At 42.2% G+C, this 25,044-nt stretch overlaps 1 protein-coding gene across 1 annotated transcript in view; it reads left to right on the forward strand.

The window, feature by feature from the left end:
* The first annotated feature begins 1,026 nt into the window (after positions 1–1,026).
* VGLL4 (vestigial like family member 4) overlaps positions 1,027–25,044 on the forward strand; it is a 331,581-nt gene continuing 307,563 nt past the window's right edge. The window contains exons 1-2 of the mRNA XM_086938956.1: positions 1,027–1,383; positions 10,995–11,071. Of these exons, the coding sequence (XP_086795082.1) occupies positions 11,008–11,071 (64 nt within the window). The 5' untranslated portion in view covers positions 1,027–1,383; positions 10,995–11,007. The remainder of the gene's footprint in view (positions 1,384–10,994; positions 11,072–25,044) is intronic.

Raw genomic sequence — 25,044 nt, forward strand, 5'->3', positions numbered from 1 at the left:
CCGGCTTAATGTACAGTATGTAATAAGCTTGCCCACCCTATTATCCAGTGATTACTGTGGTTTTATTCCTTTCTTTCAGGATCTGATAAGAAGTCGGATTGAACGACGTCGAATGTCAGGATGTTGACCTACAGATGTTCTTCCACGTTGGAGGAGTTGTGACTGTTCAAGTTTCGTTGAACTTGTTTCGCCTCAAAGAAAGAGGATGATGGGAGCACGCAAGGCATTCTTATGGACTATGGGGGCGTGCCTATACTCATGTGTACTCATGAGAAATGAAGTTTATTTACTGTTTTTTAGGAAAATATCCATTTTCATTGGCTGCTGTGTTTTATGCAGTAAAGATTGAGAAGCATAATCCTTGCCTCCGTGTCCTTAATAGAATTGAAAATTCTTGTCGCGAATGCTAGCAAATTTTTGATTCGTCCTAAGCCCATGATTAAGTGCTAACTGAGTATGAATCGCGTCGGGTAGGACAGAAGAATCTGGCGAGACCCTGCATGCTGCAATCTTCAATAAAGAGAAGCACTACTTACCTACTCGTGTGGGCTCCACCTACAGCAGGCAACTTGTATGGTTTGAGAGATATATATATATATATATCCCTGACCAACTGAGAAGTGTATAGGCACTCTCAAATTAAATAAGTGCAGGGCACTCAGTATCTGTGACTGCACACGCCTATTTAAATCATTGCTCTGTATGATTAAATAAGGCATGATTCAGATGAACAGCCAGTAATTCAACATAAGCAAACAATCGTGACGACTCCATGAGCGGAGTCTCTCTTTGTTTCCCTCTGCATACGAAACTGTAATGATCAACGGCTAAGCTATACAATACATCCCGCCTACCCAAGAGCAGACGGCTTGCGGAACGCCTACGTTATTGCAGTTCTATATAATGTGTTCTATACGAAACATAATCATTCATCCAATAAAGCCATGTGTTTCTTCAACCAATAGAAAATGGGTTCACGTCAACCAATAGAAACACGTTTCCTTTGTTGTGATTGTAGAGAAAGTCGGTTGAAGTTTTGGCATAGTTCTGCAGCATACAAATTCCAGACCGTGTGCAAGGGAGACCACGTTTTTACTTCAACCTATAGGAAAGAGCTTCCTTTACCCAATAGGATGGCAGTGGGCGTGGCTTTGACAGCTGGCTTGGTCTTCCATGCAGCCAGTGAGGGGCTGGAGGCGCGGCATGCTCTGCTCTCAGGGCTCCCTGGAAGGTGGTTCTGACTTCGGATTTTCACTTCTTGGACCGGCAGCGCCGCTTTGCTTCCCCGTTTTTTTCACGGTTTCAGAGGATTGACAAACCAGAAACAAAAAAGTGAGGCTTTCTCCAGTGCCGCGGACAGAGAGCCCGGGCAGTGCAAGCTTGGTGAGTTTGCCTGGTCAGGACAGAGTTGGCAGGATATGTTCTGCCGCCCGAAAAGGTGGGAAGCCGAGTTGGTGCTGGTCGCCGGGCACAGATAAATGGTATTGTGAATCTGCATCAGGGCTCTTTGTTTCACTTTTAAGAGAGTTCGGGGACAAGTGCACATAGGCTAGTGTTCAGCTTAGTGAGAATCGTATGTATCCCTGCTGCGCGGACAGGCTCGGAATAAGCATGCACCTGCAGCCCAGTGCCCTTTACCTTACTCGTGTTTATGCCACATTTGGTGGCGGGATCTAATGTTTCCTATTGATGCATTTACTGTCTCTCTGACTGTTGCATCCGTCACTGCTTCCCGTCTGCTGCAAGCCCCCCCCCCTCCCCCCCAACTCCGGCTGCCCTATGCTTGTCCTGCAGCAGCCTCATGTCCCTGTAGCTCAAGCTCTACTGTGGCTCCAGACCCATTGCATGTCGCCATTCCGGGCCATTTTTTTTGTCGCTGTCCCATAACTTTGTGCCTGTCGTTGTCCAGCAGGCTGCCACCTTCACCCGTACCCCCAGTGCTGATAGTTTGCTTCCTGTATGTAGCACCACAGGCTTGTTGTTGACCCAGCCCCTTTGTCTTCTGCATTGGATGCTCCAATCAGCCACCCTACTTTCTGAGTCTGCATGCCAAGTGCCTGCCCCCTCCTGCTGCCCAGTACCACCCAGCTTCTAACCTTCCTTGAACCCGTTTCTTACAGCTCCAGCCTCCCCCCCGAAGCTGCACTAGGTTGTTATAAGCCCCTTACGTGCACCATGACCCAATCAGTTAAGACCCATTGCTTGTGTCTTCTGTAGCGCTTGACTTTACCTGTGAAATTGAGCGATGGACTCTTCATTCCCTTTGTTTTTAAAGATGATTTTCTTTTGATAGTACATGTTCATTCTTTACACTGCAAGTTGGCCATTTTTTGTAGCTTATGTGCAGTGGTTGCTGGTTCAGACTGTGAAGTGTGCACATTTCCTAGTATCAACAGGATTGGCTGTCAGACTTGTTGAGAGTGTGCTGTACTCTTTCAGCAAACCTACACTGCCCAAACCCCAATTATAGTCCCATTACCCTGAATCTTGGAGTCTTCCAGTGCAACACGTTTGGAAATCTATACATTTGAAGCGTTATGTGGGCCATTTTCAGTTCGCAGTAGGAATCGGACATTGCATACACATTCCTAGCAGTTTTGATTTTCTTTTTATAGCAAAGCAAGGGCCTAGAGGCACCAGCTTGCAAAGACCTGTTGCCTAAAAATCTAGCGATGGGTTAAGACGTCACACATGACGTTTTAAACACTTAACAGGTAGAGAGACGTGTGCATAGAAAATAAACGGTATTCTGCTGTCAGGGTCCAACTCTGCATATTAGATCACCGGGCTTAATGTTTCAAAAAGCACCCTGGATTTCTTCGTGTTGGTTGAAATTGCTTGAGTAACATACCTGTAAGGTGAACAATTTGCCGTGTTGTGTGGTAATTTGGGGGCTAGTTACTCACACTTACTAAAGATAAACAACATCAAGGGGAGGGTGTCTCTTGTGAAGCTCATAGGATGAAACATTGAGTCTCAGATGTTTGGGGGAAATCTGGAAGAAGCTAATGAACCCATTGGGGTTGACCGGCAGGAACGAGGAACAGTGCTGCCATCTATATGTCGCCTTGACTTGGAATGCATAGAGGCGATAGTTATGGAGAGTCATAGACGACAGCGTTACTAAAAGCTTCTTTACTCTTCAAGTATGAAACAAGTAGGCCCACATACAATCATCAGAGTAAAGCCACCAGCTCTAAAGCATTTCTTCACCAACACTGACAGGAACATTTTGTGACCTCATATAAATTCTGTAATGACATTCCATACGTCAACATATTAATCAACACTCATTGGACAATACAAGTGGGCAGGTGCATGAGTGAATTTATGAGCGTTATGTAAATGTGTTTATGAATGCATGTATGATCATGTAATGCATGTATAACAACAGCCATGTTCCATCCTTCCGTTCGCATTAAATCACAAATTTGCCCCCTCCCCTCCCAATATTTGAGGTCAGTTTCGTCATAATTTTCTAGGCCCTTCCGCACTAGGATTAAGGCTAGGATTTACACATGATTGATCTATGTATGGAATGACACCGACGAGCTGAAAACAGTGGAATGGAATGTTCTGTTTACGCTCTAACTTTCACCCACACACCATATACGTGTGGTTGTTTTTGGAGGACGGGCAGGTCTGACGAATTCGTTTTTAATCCTTAGAAATATATGAATATCTCAGGAGAGCTGCAAGCCTGGGATGGTAGGCTTGCGCCCTGGGCACTCTGAATGCCCCGGCTAGCCATTTAAAAACATCTTTTAGGGGATGATGTCTAATCGTGGCAAGCATATTTGTGTTGCTGTTTGTCTGTAGTCCGTCATGGGAGGTTCCCAAGAAACCGATAGGTTGGCTCTTACCACATCCCTTTAAAACCAGGGGGTGACAGGATAATCCAAAAATCGATTTTCAACCAACATACACGTGTTTATCGTGGAAGGGATTGTTTTATCCTAACTACGCCCTTGAGCTGCCCTTCTAATTTAAAACACAGCAAAACATCGTCTGTGGGAAAGTGCACTTGTAGGCCAGCCAACGGTCTCGTCTGGTTTTATCTGCTCTGCTTCCGTGCAGCACCAAGGTGCACTTTCGACCAAGACAAACAAGCAGGATATGCGCGCGCTAAAATGGGCTCGGTCTACGCCCAGGGGAGACGGTGCCATGTGAGTCAGAGGGACGCGCCGGGCACGGAGCTCGCAGCCGAGGTGAGCCCTGGCAGGCTGTGCCTTGTCTGCTGTTGCTGCAGTGCTGAGCACGCCGCCTCCCCCTCCCTCCCTCCCAGGCATCCCTGGAATGTCAGCTGGGGGATGCAGTGCAGAGGCAGGCTGGAGTGGTGGTAGTAGCCGCACATTGTTTCTCTGTTTACAAATTACCCTTTCAGAAATGCAGACTTTTCCCGGCACAGGGTGTTGCGTACCGCGGCCAAGACTTGCTCAAGCGTGCTGCTGCCTCCTGAACAGATGGAGCATTCCGCGCCACAGCTCATGAGCAAAACAACCAACCAATTCGTTCCCTAATTCATTGTAAGCGTTAGCTGGCTTTATCTGGGCTAAGCAATGCAAGCACTGCCAAAGCCAATAGGTTTGAACGCAATAAAATGCCGGCCGCAGTGTAAAAGAATGCGTAGATGAGACACGGATTAAATAAACAACTAAACGCGATGACAGAGTGTACTTGCCAGATATAGACCCTTATCCATCTCAGTAGAGGGAAGATGATACACCCAAACAACCAATAGGAATGAGGCGAGAATAAAAAACTCCTGACGTAATTCTTGACTATGTGGGAAGCAAATGAGTGAAGGTTCCCGCGTCACTGACTTACGACCGAAGGATGCTGACACCTTGGAGTATGCATAGAATACAATGTGTTTGATATTGGGCTAACTGTTGTATGCATAGTTTCTTGTTTTCTTGCTCCAACTGTGTAGCTTTCTCTTGCGGGGTGGTTGGTGCGAGCAGAAATGTCTCCTCACAATGGACAGTTGCCTGGTAAAAGCAGGGGACATCTTTAATTCGCATGCAGACTTAGTGAAAATGCAGATTTTGCTACCAAAGGCATTATGGAAGCCCAGATTTTCATGTCGATTGGAATCTCAGCAAAGGAGTTTGCAGCTTCTGCTGGGTGGCCCTATGCTTTTACTACCAGGAACCTGCTGCTGAATCCTGACGTGGACCTTATTTCCCAAAGTGCACTGTAAAGGATTTGTGGTCTTTTGGGACACAGGTCCAGTGCTTATTAATAGTTCAACATCCCTAATCCAATCTGGATTCAGGTGTTGGACAGGCCAATGTGTGTGGTGTCCAGAGGGAAATTGGTAGTCCAGCTGCACATGCTGCTTTTCGCTATATCGTTTTTTTTATACTATGATATTGCCTGGAGAGGTGTAAGAAATGCGTTCAATGTATTGGCCAGCAGGTCATTTGGTTCCACATACTGGCAAACAAAGTCAAGACTATGCTGGAAATATTGTTGACATTTTAATTTCACTGTCATTTGCTTGTGTACAGAAGATGCCATCTTATAATTTTCTAAATGTCTGCTTCCCCACAATACACTTTCTCTAAGGTTCCTTCCAAGGCCCAGATGACTTTGGTGGGAAAGCACCACATGTCTTGAGTTTAAACCGAGAGTTGGGAAAAGACACTTGGGTGATCATTGTCTTTCAATGGAACAATCTGCTTGTGAAACAGTTTAGACCATTTCAAGTGTGCAGTGGCGGATCATTGGAAATTTGCATGAGGAGCAAGATCAAAATTTGTCTATTCCAAATCTAACACAAGAATTTGGCACATCACCGGCTCCCTTTCAATGTATTAATTTCAGCACCAGAAATCATTAAGGGCAAGTGTTTGCACTTTACAAAATTCCCACAACATTAATGAAGCAATACTGCAATTTTATTTGCTTCAGATATTTGATAGACCTTGATGTCATTTGAAAAACCAGTTGAGTGAATTACAGAGAAAGGGTTCTTGGGCCCGACCATGGGTGTTGAGGCCTTTTGCTCTGGGTGTCCTAGACCCTGAACTACTGTGAATCTGGAGCAACTGGGCAAAGTACCTCATCAGCACTTGACTCTCAGGAATTACTTGTTCCGAGCAGTCTGAGTCTCCCTTGGGGGGAGGTAGTAAAACAGGGGGTGAATGCAGGCTCGCAATTCAAAATACACGGAGCAGCAGCAATAATTTGTTGTCCAGTCAAATGCTCACTTTTATGTAGGAGTATATTTTTTTATCTTTATAAAAACAAAGGAAAATACAACATTCACAAACCACTTCCACAGAAATACTTGCCACACTATAGGCAACATCCAGAGTAAGCCTCACTAGTAGTCCAAGTATCAAGAGTTCCACTCCAACTCTTTCTTAAAGTAAAAAGTGTTCCAGGGCCAAAGCGCTATCTAGCAATCAAGCTGGCCCTAAATTTGCCTTATCTGCACCTGCAGGATTGGAGCGACCGGAGCTTCGGAGCGTGGCCCCTCTCTGGGTGCTGGAGAGGCAGCTATTGGTTCGTGGGAGTTCGCTGTCCAAGGCTGCGGCTTGCTGCTCTAGTCGGTCTTTGAGTTCCTCGCACCCGGCCGTGCAGCTGCAGCGGCCAGCAGCTCTTTGTGGCTCATTCAAGATGCCTACGTTGTCTGTTGCATAGTGTGTTGGCGGAGGGGGACTAGTGGGAATGTCTTAACAGTTCACTATTTTTGGGGTCTCAAGCTCCCCTTCCTATCGTCCATTTCCAAACACCAAATGTGATTTAGAGCCAATAACTTTGAATTTTATGCTGGTGGTCTGCCTTCTTTTGAAATGCCCACTCCCCTGGCCTCTCTTCCTCCAGAAAGCACAGCTGGAGTGACTCCCAACCCTGGTAGCCCCACAACACAGGCCATGTGAGTGACTACAGTTCACACCAGAATGTCAGCCACCGTGATATGTGTATCAAAAGGTTAGGACCTCATAAAACATTTTGCTCTTCCTTCCCCCTTTTGATGTTAAGAAATATCAAAAGATTAGCACAGGGCACTGGTCCTACTCTACGATTCTCTTATCAGCCCCATCTCCTTCCTGAGGTGTGCCAAGCCCCCTTCCTTGTGACCTCTCTCTCAGTTGAAGAGCCCATTTGAATTCAGCTTACAGGAATGCCGCAATACACTAATCTGCCTGGGGAAAATACTCTTCTTCCTTATGTTTCATAATGCAGTAGAGTCACCTAGCACATGCATATAACATACACTGCAGAAAACTGCATTTGCCCTGTATGGCACCCTTCACAGGCACACATACAGCCAGCACATGTACACCACATTTTCACTGTGCAGTACTGCAAAAAAAATCGATGTAAGCCATGGGTGAGTTAAGCACACAGCAGCAGAACCGTAAATGAGTGAGCTATCGCGCTTGATGTCTGGTAAAGGCACTAACCATTCACCACTTTGAGGGTAGCGCTTCGGTGCCCCTCCTGGCCCAACAACACCACAATCCGTGAGACTGGCCTGTGTCATGGTGCACCTGAGTGATCTATTTTTACCTATGCAAACAAAAAGCAGCATTAGGGACTCAGACATAAGTACAGTTGGGGCACTCAGGGCAAGGGTGCACACCCATTACCATGTGGAGGACTTTTCTGTTGCAACAAGCGTTATAATAGTCGTGGGTTATGTACTGATTTTTTGCTAATTGCTTTCCATTACCCCCATCACAAGCTTTTCATCTCAAAGGCATTTATCGAGGGTGCTCCGCTGAAGATCCTTTCACAGTTCTCAGATACAGGGATAGCCTAGGAGCTGTGGATGGGGTAGGTCCACCAATCGAGGTACAAACGTTCTGTGGGAGGTCATTGGTAAGTGGGAATTTGTGATACGAAAATCATCTTTCACTCTGTCTTCAACCTGCTTTTTTAGCAGGAACAACTGCATTCATATGTCCTGAATCAAATCGGTCAAAAGCTTGTACACATATCTTCTTTATGGTATGCAGTTATTTTGAGATATTCTCTTAGTGGGGAGCAACAGAGTAAATCAGCAATGGCTTTACCGTGGTTCTCATAGCCTTTGCTTGGGTATACTTTTATCATCTGGTTTCCTAATTTGGTCACGTGCTGATCCATTAAATGTAATTAACATATAATCTGCTCAGTTAAAAAAAAATCTGTTTCAGTTTGTGTACCTGAAAGATAAAATAGATTTTTTACAAAATAGTTTCAAATGTTGTTTACAACAAGGAGCAATCCTCCTGCTAAAGCTTTACTTTTGTTACTTCTATGAATCAAGATACATTTTCTTAAGTTATCATAGGAGAATGGATCGCTTGTCCTGTAGTATTACCAGGGTCTGGGTTATTAGCCGTCTCAAAAAACCCTCATTCACAGTTGATACCATAGAGGTATATATTGATTTTCCACTTATTTACCTATGAGAAAAGCATAATCATTGGGTCTTTCTGTATGCTTTCCTTCTCCTGGAAAGAGACCTACTGGTGTTTACAGTAGTGACCAGTGATAGTGAAGGTGTGATTACGGTGAACTTAAAATTACCTCCATCTCTCAACATTGCGTTTTATTCTGTTGGAGATGGGGCAAGGACAAAAACTCAAGGCAGGACAAGTGATCCATTCTCCTATGATAACGTGACTATCGCTTGGAAGCCACATGGATCTCAGCTTCTGTCTCCTCTGATTAAGAGATACAATTTTCTTAGAAATGGAACCATCCTGGGAATTATATTTTCAAGTGAGAAGAGTTTGATTTTCAAGCTCTTCTTCTGGAGGAGATATTGTTTTGTACTCGTAGCCCAGCCTTATGCATTTTCATTCCCTTATCATCTTTTCCATCATCACCGAGCAGGGGTTTGGAGTGATGAATAAGTTGCACAGTACCTTGGAATTTACAGGAAGGAAACTCTTCAAGAAGCTGATTATTCTGGGAACGTAAAACCTTCTTTCAATCCTGCTTCAGTGATCAGTAGTGTGGCGACCAGAGACTGTGTCCACAAAGCAGCCCTTATTTCTCCATAAGTTGCAACCAACAATTCTACTGTCTTGCAGACACTATAAGCTTTCATAGATGGAAACATATCTTGGGCACATGGAAAGCTTGGACTGATGCTTTCTGTGTACTCCTGAAGAGTAATGTCAGGAGTTCACCTTTCTCAAATCTTCTAGGAGGCTCTTATCTGGGTTTGGCAAAAACAAACTAGTATTGAACAAAAGGTTGGGGGTTCTGACTCAAGTGATCAGAAGAGTGAGGCCATTCTCAGCATTATGTGTTGCAGACATGTGCAGGAGCACGTGAAACTATTGGTCTCTACACCTGGAAAGTTTTTTTCCAGGTGTAGAAAACCTTCCTTTTCCTTTTAGAAATATGGTTTTGTTCCATATCTTTTCCCTTTCTGAAATCACACGTATTGCTGCTTTCTGTTGCAGTCGATTTTCCATGGTTGGGGTGGATATATCTCCACAAGTATGCTATGAACAGTGTTTGTCTATTCCCACACTATCCAGATTGGGTGGTTAGCCAAAGCACTGCATCGCGCCGGCCCATTTTCTTCCCCTACCCAATACTATACGATCGCAGAAATCCATCAAACTGGCAGCAGTTTGCCAGTCGTGACACTTTTGTGAAGAGGGCCATTGCATATATTAATGGGTGTGAAATAATTGGACAAATAGAAGTCTAATTTACCGGCGAAGCTGAACTCTAGTGTTTAATAAAACTTTTAAATGAATAATTTAATGACCTCTTTAATATTATTTTGTTTAACAATTACAGTTGGATGATTTTTTTCCTACAGTCACAAGTATCTTGGCTTATCCAAGTCTGTAGAAATCTTTCAAAACCATTCTTAAGTTAGACCTGAGTTACACTTTAAAGCTGATACTAATTCTTACCAATGTTAAAGAAGCTAATAGGCTCTGCTCCTTCTCTTCTATATGTTCTGGAAATGCATGAAAACGGTTTCTTAACCCTTGACGAGTTGAGATTATTATTGCTATCATAATCACTATTATTCGTATTTGTTCTACTATTTGTGTAGTGCTTTGTTACTTACCCCTTGCAAGCCTCAAAGCTTTTTCTAATAATATTTTATAGTATTATCTACTACACCTCTGCTGTTTCTAAGCCCTAAACATAACAAATGTTGCTATTATCAGTTTTATAGTTCTGATTTTATCGATTTTGGAAGGATGAAAGTCTGAATTTGCCTAGCTGGGATTCAATCTTGCGATGCCGAGACCAGCACATTGTTTAGTGGTTTGCTTTTACCTCTCTGACTCATCCTACACTCTTTCAACCGAAGGTAGTTGAATATTCATTTGTGTACAGTTCTGCTAGATGGTGTTTTTGATGTACGTCATTGCCAAATTCACAAACAATAATTAGGTCTGTGCTGATTTTAGCTGGCTGAAACAATTGCTTTTTGTGACCTATGTTTATAAGAAACATGTCACTCCCTATCATTACGTACTATCTATTTAGTCAATTCAGTTTTGGTTGCTTGCTTCACTGAAATGAAAAGTAGACCCTTCCACTTAATTGGTCTTGCCTCACTGGCCTGTTGGTTTCCCTTCCTGAACGCTTGGCTGACCCTTGAGGATCCTAAAACAAAGCGGGAGAGGGTGGGAAGAGGATGTAGCCTCACGGTTAGAGCGGTCGACCTCGAAGCTGGGGAACCCATTCGAGTCTCGGCAGCGACGTTCAACATCCTGTGATTCTGGGGAAATCACTTAATCTCCCCGTACCTAACAACAATGAATGTGTCCATTCGTAACGAAACTGGTGCTCATGTAAAGCGCCATGTAAAAAGCTCGGGTCTAGTTCACGCCATATAAAACTAAAAAACAAAACTAAAAAAACTGGCATTAGCTCTTAAATTCTGCTTAATGCCATATGCCCATCATTCTGGCCCAGAGTAATGATTTATCGAGTCATCTCTCTTTTTTATTACTTTCTTTTTACGCTCATGCTTGGAATTGTGTTCAAATGTCTGTTTTCTTTCTTAGGGTCTTGCAAGGAATGGAAACACCATTGGATGTTTTATCGAGAGCAGCATCTCTGGTTCATGCTGACGATGAGAAACGTAAGTCTTAAATCATTAAACTACTGTTAATTCTATGTCCACTTGCTGCAGTTTAATAACATATGACATGTTCCACTGTGTTCAAGGAGCTTGATTTGAAGTATGTGCTGCCTAAGAGTTAAACATCACAGAATGGGGAATAACTGTGTAGACCCGCATTTACTGGCTAGAATTCTGCATACCAATACCTGTACATCTGCCTAGCGAGATAAAAGGTTAATATGAGCTGGAAGGTGAGCAGGTATCATTATGTTTGTCAAAAGGTAAACTTAGCTGCCTGTGTTTATCTGTATCACGAAAGAACACCACTTACTCTCATTGGACACATACTGATGGTGGTTTATTCTTGCTGTCTGTTGTCTGTTGTCTGTTTTGTTACCATGCCTTTTTATTTGGCAACAAAGCCAATGCATTCATAAGTAGGCTGGCACTTTTCACTGCTTACAAGTGAAACAGCTCGCCATGCTTTTTTGGCACGCTTCAGTGGAGACAGGACTTGAAACAAAGACCCATACTGGTTCACACGTGGGTTTATTCAGGGCTCTAAGTGGGATGAAAAAACTGGGGGGGTCGCTCAAAAGTGCGTGGATTAAAAAGAGGTATGCAGAAAATCTGTGCTTAGTAGTGTGCCGCCCAACTTGTATTTTGCCGTTTATGTCATTGAATCCAGAAATGATACAAGTAACATCATACCTACAAGAAGTCAGGACTATTGGCTTTGTCAATGGTTGTTAGCAGCAACTATGGCTTGAATACAATATTGAAAAAGCTTCCACCTAAAGCCCTGGTGACACAACAACAATGTTGCTGCTCCTGAGAGAAGGGAAATCCGGAGAGAAAATGACTCTCTTTAACCCCTTCACTGCGGCGGCTATTCCGCCGCAGTGCTAAGGGGGTGGGGGGGCCGTGCGGCGGTCCCGGGCTCGTGACAGAACCGCTCCGTCACGGCACGCGGGTGAGCTGTGCTTGTGACGGAACGGTTCCATCACGGCCCCGCCCGCGCTAGAGAACGTTAGCGCAGGCGCGGCAAGAGGGTCGTGACGGAACTGTTCCGTCACCAGCACAGCCCACCCGAGGCTCGTGACTGAACGGTTCCGTCACGAGCATGGGAGGGGTTAAAGGATTTCCCTTCCCCGTACAATGCTCACCTGCCTTGATGTCATGTCGTAACTTCTCCACTAGTGAGATGTGAGCAGTGTGAGCAGCGCATATCAATGTGCCTGCTGGCACTGCAGGCCGGAAAAAAGACGGACCGTCTGTGCCAGGGGACAAAACAGAGCCCGATAGAGACCCGTTTCGAGAACTCCTTTAAAAAACAGTGCCGGTGCTCAGCACCGGTGAGTCCCGGCCCACTTAAAGCCCTGGGTTTAGTTGACACAAATTTTGACAATTAATTGCACCGAAGGAACCCACTCTGTGTAGAAATACAGTGTCCAGTTTATTGATAGAAGTGATCACATATTTAGACAGGAATGCGAGTTTTGCGGTCACTTTACCAATGCTTCATAATAATAAAATGCTATCCTACACTATCCCATGAAAATTTGCTAGACCACCCCATCATGACTCCTGAATGTTCTCCTCTCTAGCTCCTTGAATTCCAAACTTTCGCCTCAAGTCACACATGATCCAGAGGGCTCGCCTGAAAATATAAAACACTTGTACTGCTCCATCCCTTGGCATGCGCCAAGATCCTACCACTCACGCCCTTTCATCGCGGTTGCTTCATCGCAGAGTGCGCTTGGGGCTGTTCGGCTGAATGGGAGACTGTGTGTTTATGAGCAGGTCTGGCAGGTTCTGTGCATGCTCGTTATTTTTCCATCAGAAACACGTGGTCGGCGGATCTTCTGTATTCATACCTTGTTAGCAACTGTGTTTGGTATTTGGTCTCTTAGGCCTGTAGACTATTTGTTGCAGAGATGTCTTTGCTAGCCTACATAGTCTGAGAATTGATTAGCTCTTCGTGATATCTCAGTGACTGATAGATTGTGATATTTTACAGATTATAAAACTCGCATTGTGAAAATACTGATGGATTTACTTTGCTGATATTGGATTTATGATGTCAGACATGTCTTGACATAAATTATCAGGTAATCAATGACACTGTAGCACCTTTTGGCTTTCTCATTTTTCCCTGACTACATTTTTTCTTAGTGTGACAGTTGGGTTTTATAAGTAAAGCAGGGGCATCTCGAACCCTTCAGTAGTTTCTTGGGTGATCAGATTAGACCAAGAACTGTCTGTTTTGTCTTTAAGAGTGAGTGTGTCAGTGGGTGTGTCTTTGTTTCTCTGACTGTGCCCGACTTTCTGCCTATATGATTTTATTTCTGGTTCTAAACAGTATGAACACCCTGCAACCAGCAGTTGAGGTTGTATCAGTTATCTAAGAGTACCGTCTCACCTTGAGGGGTCTAGTCTGCATCCTGTGATTTCACAGAGCAAAGGTAGTTTGTCCTTTGTGTATATCATACACACCGAGCAGTCATCCACAATGCTTCTCATTGATAATATATGTAATGAAAGTATGAGTGTCCTGGATCTGCTGGTACACTCCAAATAGTAGTTATGTCCTAATTTGCAGAACCATCTTTTCACAGTGATAAGCGGTTGACTGTGTTTGACATACTTTCCATTCTTAAAAATCAACCAAATATCTCTTCCCCTTGGTTCTGAGGGTTTGCTCCCCTTTTGACTCCTTCTTCATTCTTCTAATCAGCCTTCTAACAAGTAAATCTCCTCGAGCTTGAATCTCTTTATTTATCGTTAACTTAGTGGACTGGCATCAGTCGGTAGCTCTCTGTTGCATTTTTCCATCCTTTTCTTGGAATGTTCCCGCCATTATCGTCTTTTTGTGTAGAGCGTGTTTTTTTTTTTAAGGACCTATGTTGAACTTTACTTGTAAATGTTGAAAAGCAGTATCACGGTAAAATATGCTATTTAGGCTGAAGTATTGGGATTGGGTCCTTTTGTTGGTTTTGATATGGTGTTACCAACAAAAGGTGATTCATTCAATTACAAAGGCTGTTAAGAGTGGCAAAGATGGACTAGCTGCATTGTAGGATACAGCAATGTGGGCATCTTTCTCTACATCTTTATTTAGCACCAAAACAATTGAAACCAGGGGCCAGAAAATTGCCTACCTCAGGATATGTAAGAAAAGGTAAAGTTAGACAAGGCTTGCGTATTTTCTTTTATTTCCTGTGGCGGAGCCGGCAGTAGGAGGCTGCTACAGTTCGTATATGCAGGTAATATATCTGTACCAGAGCCAGCTGTTTTCCCTCGTACAGATTTGATATGGAGAACTTTAGAGGGTTTGAATGTCACTGTACAGTGACAGAACAGGATATGACTGCCAGTGGAACCTCACCCACACCACATCTGTACCTTTTCCTTGTTATTTGTGCAGAGGGTCAGTCTACTTCAGTCATTGGTTTACTAGACTATGAGTGACGGCATTCTGCTGTTGCACAATATGCACACTCGCTCAATAAATAGTTTCCTTCAGTGCCAGGAACTACTAGTGCAATGTGTGCTTTTACATAAAATATATGTTGGCTTTTGCACCACGTTAGTTTCATACAGTGTGTGCCCTCGTACAAAACAAAACCACAAAATAAATAAGCAGTGGCAAACCAAAAGGTCAGCAGCCAATGCAAGACCTATTGGCTTTGCAAGTGTTTGTTTAATTTGGAGCATGGGAAACTACGTGGCTCTTATCAGCTGTGGGTGTGTTTGGGAAATTCAATGTGGGTAAAGGTTCTCTGCTTTTAGCAAGGGGCCTTCCCTTCCTAATAGCAACCGCAAAGCCATGTACCAATATTTTGCGACCGCAATTGCGGCCGCAAAACACTCGCAAATTACCATCCTATTCAAGAGGGTGGTAATGGAGTCGCAAATGGGAAGGGGTCACCAGGGAACCCCTTCCCCTTTGTGATTGGCTCCCAAAATATTTTTTAAGGGCAGGCAGTGGTCCCAGGGACCACTATCCGCCCTCACAAAATGAAACTAAACCATTTTTTTTAAAAGACCTTTATTTGACAAATCAAGGCATTCAGTAGTACAGGACTACAACCATCCAGGCCGGCCGTGACATGTGTGCTCCTGTGGTCTTACATTTCAATTGTACACAGCCCTTCAGCCGACAACCAAAGGTCCGGCGGCGTCATACGTCTATCTTGATACTTCCAATAAGTCGCGGCCAGTGTAGTAAACAGTAGGTCTAGTATTTTTAATTTTAAAAACATAACTTATAACTGTGTTCAGGTTTTTTTATTCACACACCATAATCATTATCACGTCTATTCCACTTTATTACCGGGATCTGTAGTCCATAGCGTTTACTTCTGATGTCTGTCATATTCGATCTCCACCTCTACCCTTCCTCCCTGTGACCCAGCCCTCTCGCTACTCCCGCTCCCCCTCATCCTCCTCATCTGAGCTAACATTGTCATCTTCTTCTGGCAACGGTTCACATAACTCCCCTCTGTATGTATTCCATGCCGACCATACTTTGTTCCATTTGCGGGGGCACGCCCTAAGCACATACACCGCCCTCTCAGTGAACATCAACATGTCCATGTTGCCACTCCACTGTGACACCGTAGGTAGGTCTGGCGCGCCTCATCGCTGCACAATGTTAAACCATTTTTTTAATGCACCCCGTTTTCCTTTAAGGAAAATGGGCTGCCTTAAAAAAAAACAGCTTTTTTAAAAAGCGGTCCCAGACATGGAGGTCTGCTGAGCCCAGCAGGTATCCATCTCTGGGAGGGCCAGCAATTCCCAATGGGGTTGCAAATTGCGAGTAGCTCATTAATATTAATGAGCCTCACATTTTACGACCCCATTGAGAATCGCTAACAGTGTCCCTGACACTGTTGTACATTCTAAATTGCGACTCGCAATCAAGCGCAAATTGCAAGTCGCAATGTAGAGTGGTCGTACATCTGGCCCCACATATAATAAAAGTAGGTGCTGTATAAAGTGCAAAGGCTCATATATTAAAACGATTGCACAAATCAATTATAATACAGTACTGAGTCAATACAAGTGGTTGTATACCATTTAAATACTCTAACAACTTCCAACTTTACAGTTCAAAGTGCGCTAAATTCCTACTTATAATGTGCGAAGTATATTGCCAAAAGGGGCCATGTTCAACATACCCGAGCTAAACACAACATAATAATACTTTCTAAAAAATAAAACATTTTTTTTTAATTATTATTATTTTTTTAAACATCCTGGTTCTGAAGTAGGGGCCAAGAGGCAGTTCTGGGCCTCCTCTGTCGTAGTGATGTTGTACTTTAGAAACACTGGTCTTAATAAACACCGTCGTAATGGCTGTAGTGGGGAGGCAAACCAATAAGACATGATTAAGATCCTGCACCTGGTTTCCGCACAGGTGGCAAAGTCTGTCCATTCTAGCTATTCCCTTGCCCCTGTTATAATTCGTAAGGGGATCAAATTCAACCTATGCAACAGGATAGTTCTACGCACTCCTCGGGGAAGGTTCCATGCAACATACGTTTGTTTTTTTTTATACATACTTCTCCCCACTATTTTATCATTACTAGAATGCCCTGAACATAGTGCAGAATCTTGTTTGCGACTGACTTCATAAATAGTTTTTTTGATTATAGATTTCAAGACTTGTTTTGGAAGAGGGCTTATGCCACTATGCCCAATTTAGAATAAGTTAAAGGCTTTCTCATAATTTCTGGAGACACCGCTTTTTCCCTTCAGGCAGGAAAATATTTCCTGTCTTTGCGCAGCCCGTATAGGGCTCAAGTCACTATTCAGTAATGTATTACCCCACCTGAGGCATGCTGCCATGGCAAATGCGTAAGTCGAGAGGAGCCCAAATTCGAGACGGATGGCTGCTACAGTGGCTGCTCGATTCAGGTTACAAATTTGGCCCCAAATTTGCCTTTCCACCTTCTTAAAAAAGTCCCATTGCTGTTCATCCACTGATTCGCAAGGGTAAATCAAAACAGGCAGGATATTAATTTTGTAAACTGATAAAACATGTGCAAAATATCTTTACCCACAGCATTTATATAGTATACCAATTGCGGAGGCCTGAGATATTGCCTTACTTCTGCACTGGCCGATGTGATCACTGCTAGAACACATGCTTGAAAAAATTCTTTCTAAGTACATGTACAACTTCACTACATCAAGTTTATCTTTACACAGAAACCAATTCATATTTTTCCTAACCCTACATCCCTGAGAGCTAAAAACCATGATTTCACTTCTTGAGATATTTGTTTTTAGAAAATGATCTTCTGGGTAATGGCCTAGCTCGTTAAGACGCCTTTGTAAACCTATCAGAGTTAAATCTAAAAGGATGTCGTCATCCATGTAATGTAGACAGCTCAATGTAATTGTTCCTAATTTCGGTGAATCCCCTTTACAATGCCCCACCCTTCTTGGCAGGTCATTAATATTAAGAGAGAAAAGGAGAGGAGCTAATAAGCACCTTGCTTCAACCCATTATGTGTCTCCATTTTACTCGACAGGCCCTGGTCGCCTCCCATCAGTACCTGTGTCCAGGTTGAGGAATGCAATGCAATGATCAATCAGATTAAGTATGGAGGAATCCCCTTTGCAACCAGTTTCTTCCACGGTATCACCTAGCCGAAAGCTGTGGAGAAAGCTATAAAGGCAGCATACAAGGCCATTCCCTTATCTATTGGATTATTTTCGATCAAGGTTTGCAGGGCAGTTATGTTATCTAAGTTGCCACTACATTACCAAAAGCCCAATCCTGGAGGCGAAGAAGAATCCTCTTAGCAAACAGTTTTCCATTTGTATCCAGTAATCCGATCTGCACAAAACTGGCAGGGGAAGTTTTTGGGCCCTATTTATATAGTGGAACCACTATGCTTCCTCTCCAAGAGGACGGAAGAGTCCATGTGCGTAGCAGTAAGAGAACACCGGATGAAGGAAGTGAGCCCATGCGGAGCTGTCTTGTTTAATTATAGCTATCGGTAGACTGTCCGGGCACTTTGCGCCTGAGTACCCTGCCCCTTTAACAAAGCACTCCATTTCCTTGCAGATAAAGGGGGCGTAAGCGTTCCCCAAGGAAGACTCCGTAATTAGCTCCAAACTGAACTCAATCCTAGAGTTTGATGCATATTACTGTGAGATATATTGGGGCCAATCTGCATCTCATATTAAGATATTAAAATGGGTTCAGCCTTAATTCTACAATCACAGTATTCAGCTATTAGAGCCCAATATTTACGTGAGTTAGCAGAATGTGCAACCTCTCTCAGTTTAATCCAATTTACATTCTCCACCCCTCTACGTTTGGATCCCTTCATTCTCATTCTTACCCACTTGAATCTTTTGATTTCCCTTTGCCTGGTCAGTGATGACTTCTTAAATTTAGTTCCCGGTTTAACCTTTTTACCTCCCAAAAGGTGGCCACTGGGTGAGTAATGCCATTAGCTCGTTAGTTCCTTTCACATGATCCCAATAAAGCCAAATGCTTCTCAAACCAGGTAATAGGATTTCTCTATATGGGACCAAAGCCCGCGATTTTAACAAGCCTCCCTAAGCATTTCAAATTTCTATTAGACCAAAAGGTATGCCCATTTGTTTTATTATACTTTATATACTTTATACTATATTATCGTCTCTGGGATTCCACAGCTCCAGCGCCTTGAGTTTCAACTTGACGTCCATTGATAAAATGCTGTGGTCACTCAAATTTGTCCTCAGTACTTTGAACGGAGGACATGCTCCAAAGAGTTGATAAGATACCACCATATAGCCAATTAGAGACTGCCCCCAAGAAGAATGAACGGTGAAGAAGGCTGGGAGTCTTCTGGGAATCTCAAGTTTAAAATAACAAGATCATTAGTTCTTAGACAATCCAAAAAACTCAACCCTCGGTTATGTGGTCTGATATGGCCGGGCAACGTTGTTTCAGGGATGCTCCATACATCTTCCAACTTCAGATTACAAAAGACTCACTTAAAGTGTATTTTTGTCTGAAGTGCTATAAAGAGGAAATTGCACACATTCTGCAATGATAGAACACAGAGTGGAGTCCTAATAACTAAATATGCACAAAAGAAGTCCTGTTAAGTAAACTGTACTGCATTGCTTTTTTAAATATTTTAAATTGCTACCTGGACATTAGATCACAAAAGAGATACATGATACGAGGGACCTACACTCGACTTGTATATATGCATGTATCTGAGTATTTGGACTGGTTAGGGCGATAAAGTGAGTTGAGAAAAGAAGGCACTTTTTTATAAACAAGTTGATAGTTTATATTGTCACATTTTTACTAGAATATAATTTTACCAATCCTTTTTATAGTACAAACATTTTCTCTAACTGCCATAGCCCTTAAAAGTTGAGACTAGGTGCAAAATAATGCCTCTGGGAAATCAGACAATATGGATATCTCAGGATATATCTTTGTCTGTGTAATTAAATAAAAAACATTATAAAAAGCTTCTGCAAGTGAAGGTAATTGGAAGGACCTAATGCCATCCTCTTTTAGTGGCAGGATCAGAGCGGGTATGCAGTTACACCCAAAAAAGTAATGCTTGTTACCAAGCCTGCGGACTTTTCAATTTCCACAAGAAAGCATCCACATTTGAAACCAATGCAGACACCATGCAAAATTGTGTACTTTATGTGTGGACACTTCTCAGTTTACAGCCTGGCTCCCTTATCAGTAATCACAATGACGGCTTGCATGTGCCTGTAAACGACTTCTTCCTGAGGTAGTTGATCCTCTAACCAGATTGTTCTTGCACAGGCACAGTAAAGCTATTCAACAGTGTACGCTGTACCAGTTGTCTTTTTAAATATAAACCTAATGATTTGTAGTATTGAACTCTCATTCGGAATTGGGAGCTTTGTCTTGCACTTCTTTTTGAAGTTTTACTTTTTGTCATTATTACTTGATGATTTGTTCAATCAATAGAAAATAACCCACACATTTTTCAGCTTCACTGCCAATTTTCAGTATTTAAATTAATAGCTTACAAGGTGAAATCGTTTGGGTATAGCTTGCGCATTAAGTCAATAAAAGGAATACATTTCTTGATTTGTACATAAGGATACCAAATAAAAGAGTCTCTAAAAGCTGTGTTCTTCAGTGATGCATGTATGCGCACGTGGATGTGCTCTTTAAGACACTCTTTTTTTCAACTGACCTGCATAAACGCTGGTATGTAGCTAGACTACCTAAAACAGTTTGGCCAAAGTAGAGAAATTGTAATAAAAGATAAACTCTTCTGTGAAATAGAAATGAACTCATAAATACACAGCCACTTCTGCGTAGTTTTCCCAGTGACCATGTTATCCTTGAAAACGTTTTCAGCATTATACAGCCGCATTGTATTTGTTTAATCTTTGAAAGGTTCAGCTCCAGCCACTCCAGATATTTCTTATTTACTATTCAGCTTCAGTTCTGTGGAGAATGGTTCCCAATGTGTACTAAGGTGCTATGCTATACATTGATATTTTGGTTCAACTGGAAATTGGGGAAATAACTTTAACGCCTTGCCTGCGGCAGGAATTCAGCCCGTTACTGGACATTCCAATCGCGGGCGTGGTCATGACGGAACCCAGCCATCATGCGCACACGCCACCCGTGGCTCATGACGGCTGGGTTCCGTCATGAGCATCGAAGGGGTTAATTATCGATTTGCTACATACTTCCCTTATTCTCTGTGGATACTTGGGGTTCCAGTCAGAACACCTATGGATTCCTCACCTATGAAGTTAACCAGTCCCCTAGTAATGTTAATTTGGGGAGGTGCAGACCGAGTGGGTCCACAGCACTTTTGTTTGAGGCCTTGTATGTTTGAAGGAGAAACAGTATGCTGTGTGTTTTTTGCCATGGTAGTAATTTAAACTTTACTTTATGATTTCAAGTAAATAGTTGAGAGAAACTACGTGCTAAATATATCCATTTTGGATTTGCATGCAGGCTTCAACTAAGCAACAGAGCTGACAGAATTCCAGTGTTTTGGCAATGTGGCATATTCCTATCTGGCATCATGTAATCGAACATTCTGAGGCAAACAATGAAATTAGTATGGTAACTGACTTTCAATAGCAAGTTTCCTTTTTTACAAGTTAATAGATTTAATTCCCCTAATTCATATATTTGTTCTCTTTGGCCTTTTTGTAGTAGCTGGTTTAGTTGTAGTAACTACTGTTCAAAATTCTGGGCGGACATAGGGCAGCCATTGAAATCATCGACCAGCAGTAGCATATTTTGTCGTGTTCTTAAAAGTCTAATTTTATTTTTTGAAGTAGTAAGTTCTCAAAATGTAAGATACACAACAGCATGACTTTGGGCCTGGTTATGATCTTGGCGGACGGGGTTAATCCGTGACAAATGGGATGGATTTCCCATCCTCAAAATTACAATTTCATTACATCCTATGGAACTTTTACAATGTTGGAAGGGATATCCCTCACGTATGTGACAGAGTATCCCATCTAACAAGATTGTAATCCTGTCAATAACGTTTTTATTATTTTGATGACTCCACTGACATCAATTTTCAAAAGAATGAAATTGGTATTGTTTAGGATGCGAGGACTTTTTATGGAATTACATGAATGCTACTGTATAATCATACCGGAAAATGAGGTATTGTATAAAAACTCTTAAGACGTGCCAGCGTTTGGTGGCTTGATTGCCAAGAACGGCAGTCATGCTTGTGAAAAATGTGGGTTCACATTTTTTAGTTTCGATTGCTTCCTTGCTACTCAGAAGAATTTACCTTTTGGTTCCAAGCTCCCACGTAAAACTGTAACATCAATTGCAGCATTATCCATTCAAAATGCACCTTCAGCAAGGCCATCAAGAAATAGACTTGGGTTGATTATGTTGGTTGGTTTGAAAAATAATGTTTGTGTGAAGAAGAAATGGAATATTATAATCTTTAATTTTTCATTTGTTGTAAAAAGAATATAAGAAAGCTGAGCTGACTTGCTTACCATCAGAATTGTTAGAAAGGATTACACTATGCCCGACTAGAATAATCAGAAAAACAAAGAATCCTGGCCTATTGTCTTTGCTGTATTGAGGTAATATGTTAGAGAATTCCATGCTAAGACCAGAGCCAGATTTTATAACTATGGTTCAAGAGTTAAATGCGCTATCGGACTCGTACGGTATTTGCTGACACAGTGGTATGCTTCAAGCAGTGGTGTAGCCTGGAGTAACATTGAAATTGATCTATAACAATTTCAAGCTTTTACCGTTAGTTAATGGGTCCTACAAATTGTAAGGGGAGCAACACAGAGCAAATATCCAACACACAAAGTTGTTTTTGTTCACAAACTTTTATGGTCCATTTTACAGTTGTAGTAAATCGTGAGAGTAACATGGAGGCCAAACTGTGACTTTGGCACAAGTGGGTTTTCTGTTCTACCGTTATTACATCTGCCTTAACAGCAAAGCTGTGCATGGCCTACTGTTACCAATTCTTTATAGGATACATAGAATGGGGGATGGCTCTGCCCAGAGGTGTAATACTCTCTCACTGTTGGCTTTTTTTGTGTGCATCATTCCACGTCCTACGGAGTGCTTGCTTTTGTTATACATTAGGTACTATTACAGTACACTATCGCACATTGGGAGTGGAAAGCGATTGATGAAAAGGGCCCTATTTAATTTATGGTCATCCATTTGCCTTCTCCAGGTAGGGATAGTTCTGTGATGTTAGCACTAGCTGCACAGGTTTGAATGTAGTTATATTAACTCTGCCATTTTATACTCCCATAGTTGATACATTGAGTACCATTGAGGTGGAAACTAGCAATATCTATAATACAGCATTGCGAAACTGTGAAAAAAAGTGTTTTGTTAAAAAATGTGGTAAATGTTATTGTTAACGTAGACTTCATGACAAAACACCAGCAATTTTGATTAACTATTGTTAAATGGTAAACAAACTCATTACTTCATTCAGTCTTGTGCAAGCCTCAAAATGGACATGACTAGAACTTTGAGTATGGTTGATGGAACCTTCTTAAGCTACTATAATTTAGGTCAGGCATCGTGAATAGATTCTGTAATTGTCTTAGTTTAAAAACGTGAATACTATTATGGGTATTTAGATATTCACATGAATGCAACAGCTATAGATATCGAACATCCCTTATGATGGACTGCAGTGTTGCAGAATGTTGCAAGTCATCTGTTGGTACTTGCTCTCTTCTGTGCTTTTATTTACTCCCTCACTCTTTTCTTCAAATGTTTAATAATTCATTCTAGTGTGCCATTGACAGTGGGCATGCTATATTACTTCATTTATTAGAATGCTGGAGCTAAATAAGACTGAAAGCATTATTATTTACATCCCTGAAATTAACCTGAGATGCACCTTAAAACCGATGAAGAGTATTGGTATTTTCCTCAGTTTTTCAGGACTTGCCTTCAGAGAGCTCTACTTGTGTGTTGTCAAAGACCTGTTGACTATAATCCATTAAAAATATATAGGAAGTCTACTTTGAGTTACTCCCTTGCTCTCAATTGTATGGCTTTCTAGTCTATCTCATTTCCCTGCTTCTTATTCAATGTCTTACCTCCCTATTCTTTGTCTGTCCCGCCTCTTCAGCATTTCTTCTTTGACTTGCCTTTATAGGATGACTTGTGTCCTTCCACTGGGTACAATTTAGTGAACTACTTTCGTTTAGTACTAGATGGAAATGGATGTATTTTCTTTCTCACCCCGCTCTCTCATGTTTCTCTCCCATTGGTAAATTAGACAAAACCAAAATTGATGCCTCATTATGACACATGTATGTGCATGGATGTTGACACATGAATGTGTATATGTCGTTAAGCTAGGGGCACTGTTGTGTCATGATGTATGATACTTGCACCGTGACACATGTTGGTATGTACATTATAGTACTTTTTTTCTAATGCTGTTTTGCGTTGGTAAAGCGAATGGGTCTGCATTGGCAAATCCAAAGGTGAGACCTACTTTTTTTGCTATATGCAACTTGGTGCGTGTCTGCTCCTAGACCTCATTTTAAGACTGTCCTTCCTCTTTCCTTTAAGCCCCCCTTTCTTGCTCCTCAAATTGTAAATCCATTTATGTTCTTGCTTCAGAAGCTGTTTCGCAATGTTTCTGCTATGCTTGCTCAGTACGACCTACTCTAGTGTCAGCCAGTGCATTATTCCTCAGAATCCTTATCCATTTGTGTATATGCAGTTGTCAGCTGTACAATGGTCATTCATTTAAAATCTTTTTTCCTTGACTGTGCAGTATATGTGAAAGCACTTTGGCAATGTGTGTAGTAAATGGTGATCATCATGCAACAGGTTTTTTTTTTTATTAGTGCCATCTTATGACCGCCATGCTCAAATATGTCGCTCTGAGTTGACGTTTTACATGACGGACAGAAGACATACCTAAAGACCTCCATCCCCCACCTCCGCGGTGGAACATTTTTGTGTAAACTACTGCTTTTTCTCTTATTCCATAGGTTTAATGGATTACACTACTAGATTTCACAAATCTGAAGAACCATCCACTGTAATAACATCCTAATTGTATAAAATATTTTTTATAATCGGTTTACTCCCTGCAGAGAATCAAGCAACACATACCATAGTTTAGCTGTATTTAGGTTTGGCAGTTTAAGAAAGAATGAGATCCTTCATCTGCCAACAAGCTTTTCGTTTTTCTCTTCTAATCCTGCTTTTCATCTAACCCCGTTCAAGGATTTTTTTTCTCTCTAGAAGCTGTGTATGAGGACATCTAGTTTTTGGTGCTGGAGAGGCAGCATGGGTTGCAATAGCGCCCCCTTATGATTTCCGCTGTGAAGGTCTGCTGACTGATGCACGCCGCCATCTGTGCGTTTGTTATGATCATATCTTGGTTATCCCTTCACCTGACATGTCCACAAATTGGAATAGTGGAAATTAATTTGCTGTAAATAAGATTTGAGATCAGCAGGGTAACTAA

Source organism: Lissotriton vulgaris, chromosome 9, assembly GCF_964263255.1.
Source record: "Lissotriton vulgaris chromosome 9, aLisVul1.2, whole genome shotgun sequence".
Taxonomy (NCBI): Eukaryota; Metazoa; Chordata; class Amphibia; order Caudata; family Salamandridae; genus Lissotriton; species Lissotriton vulgaris.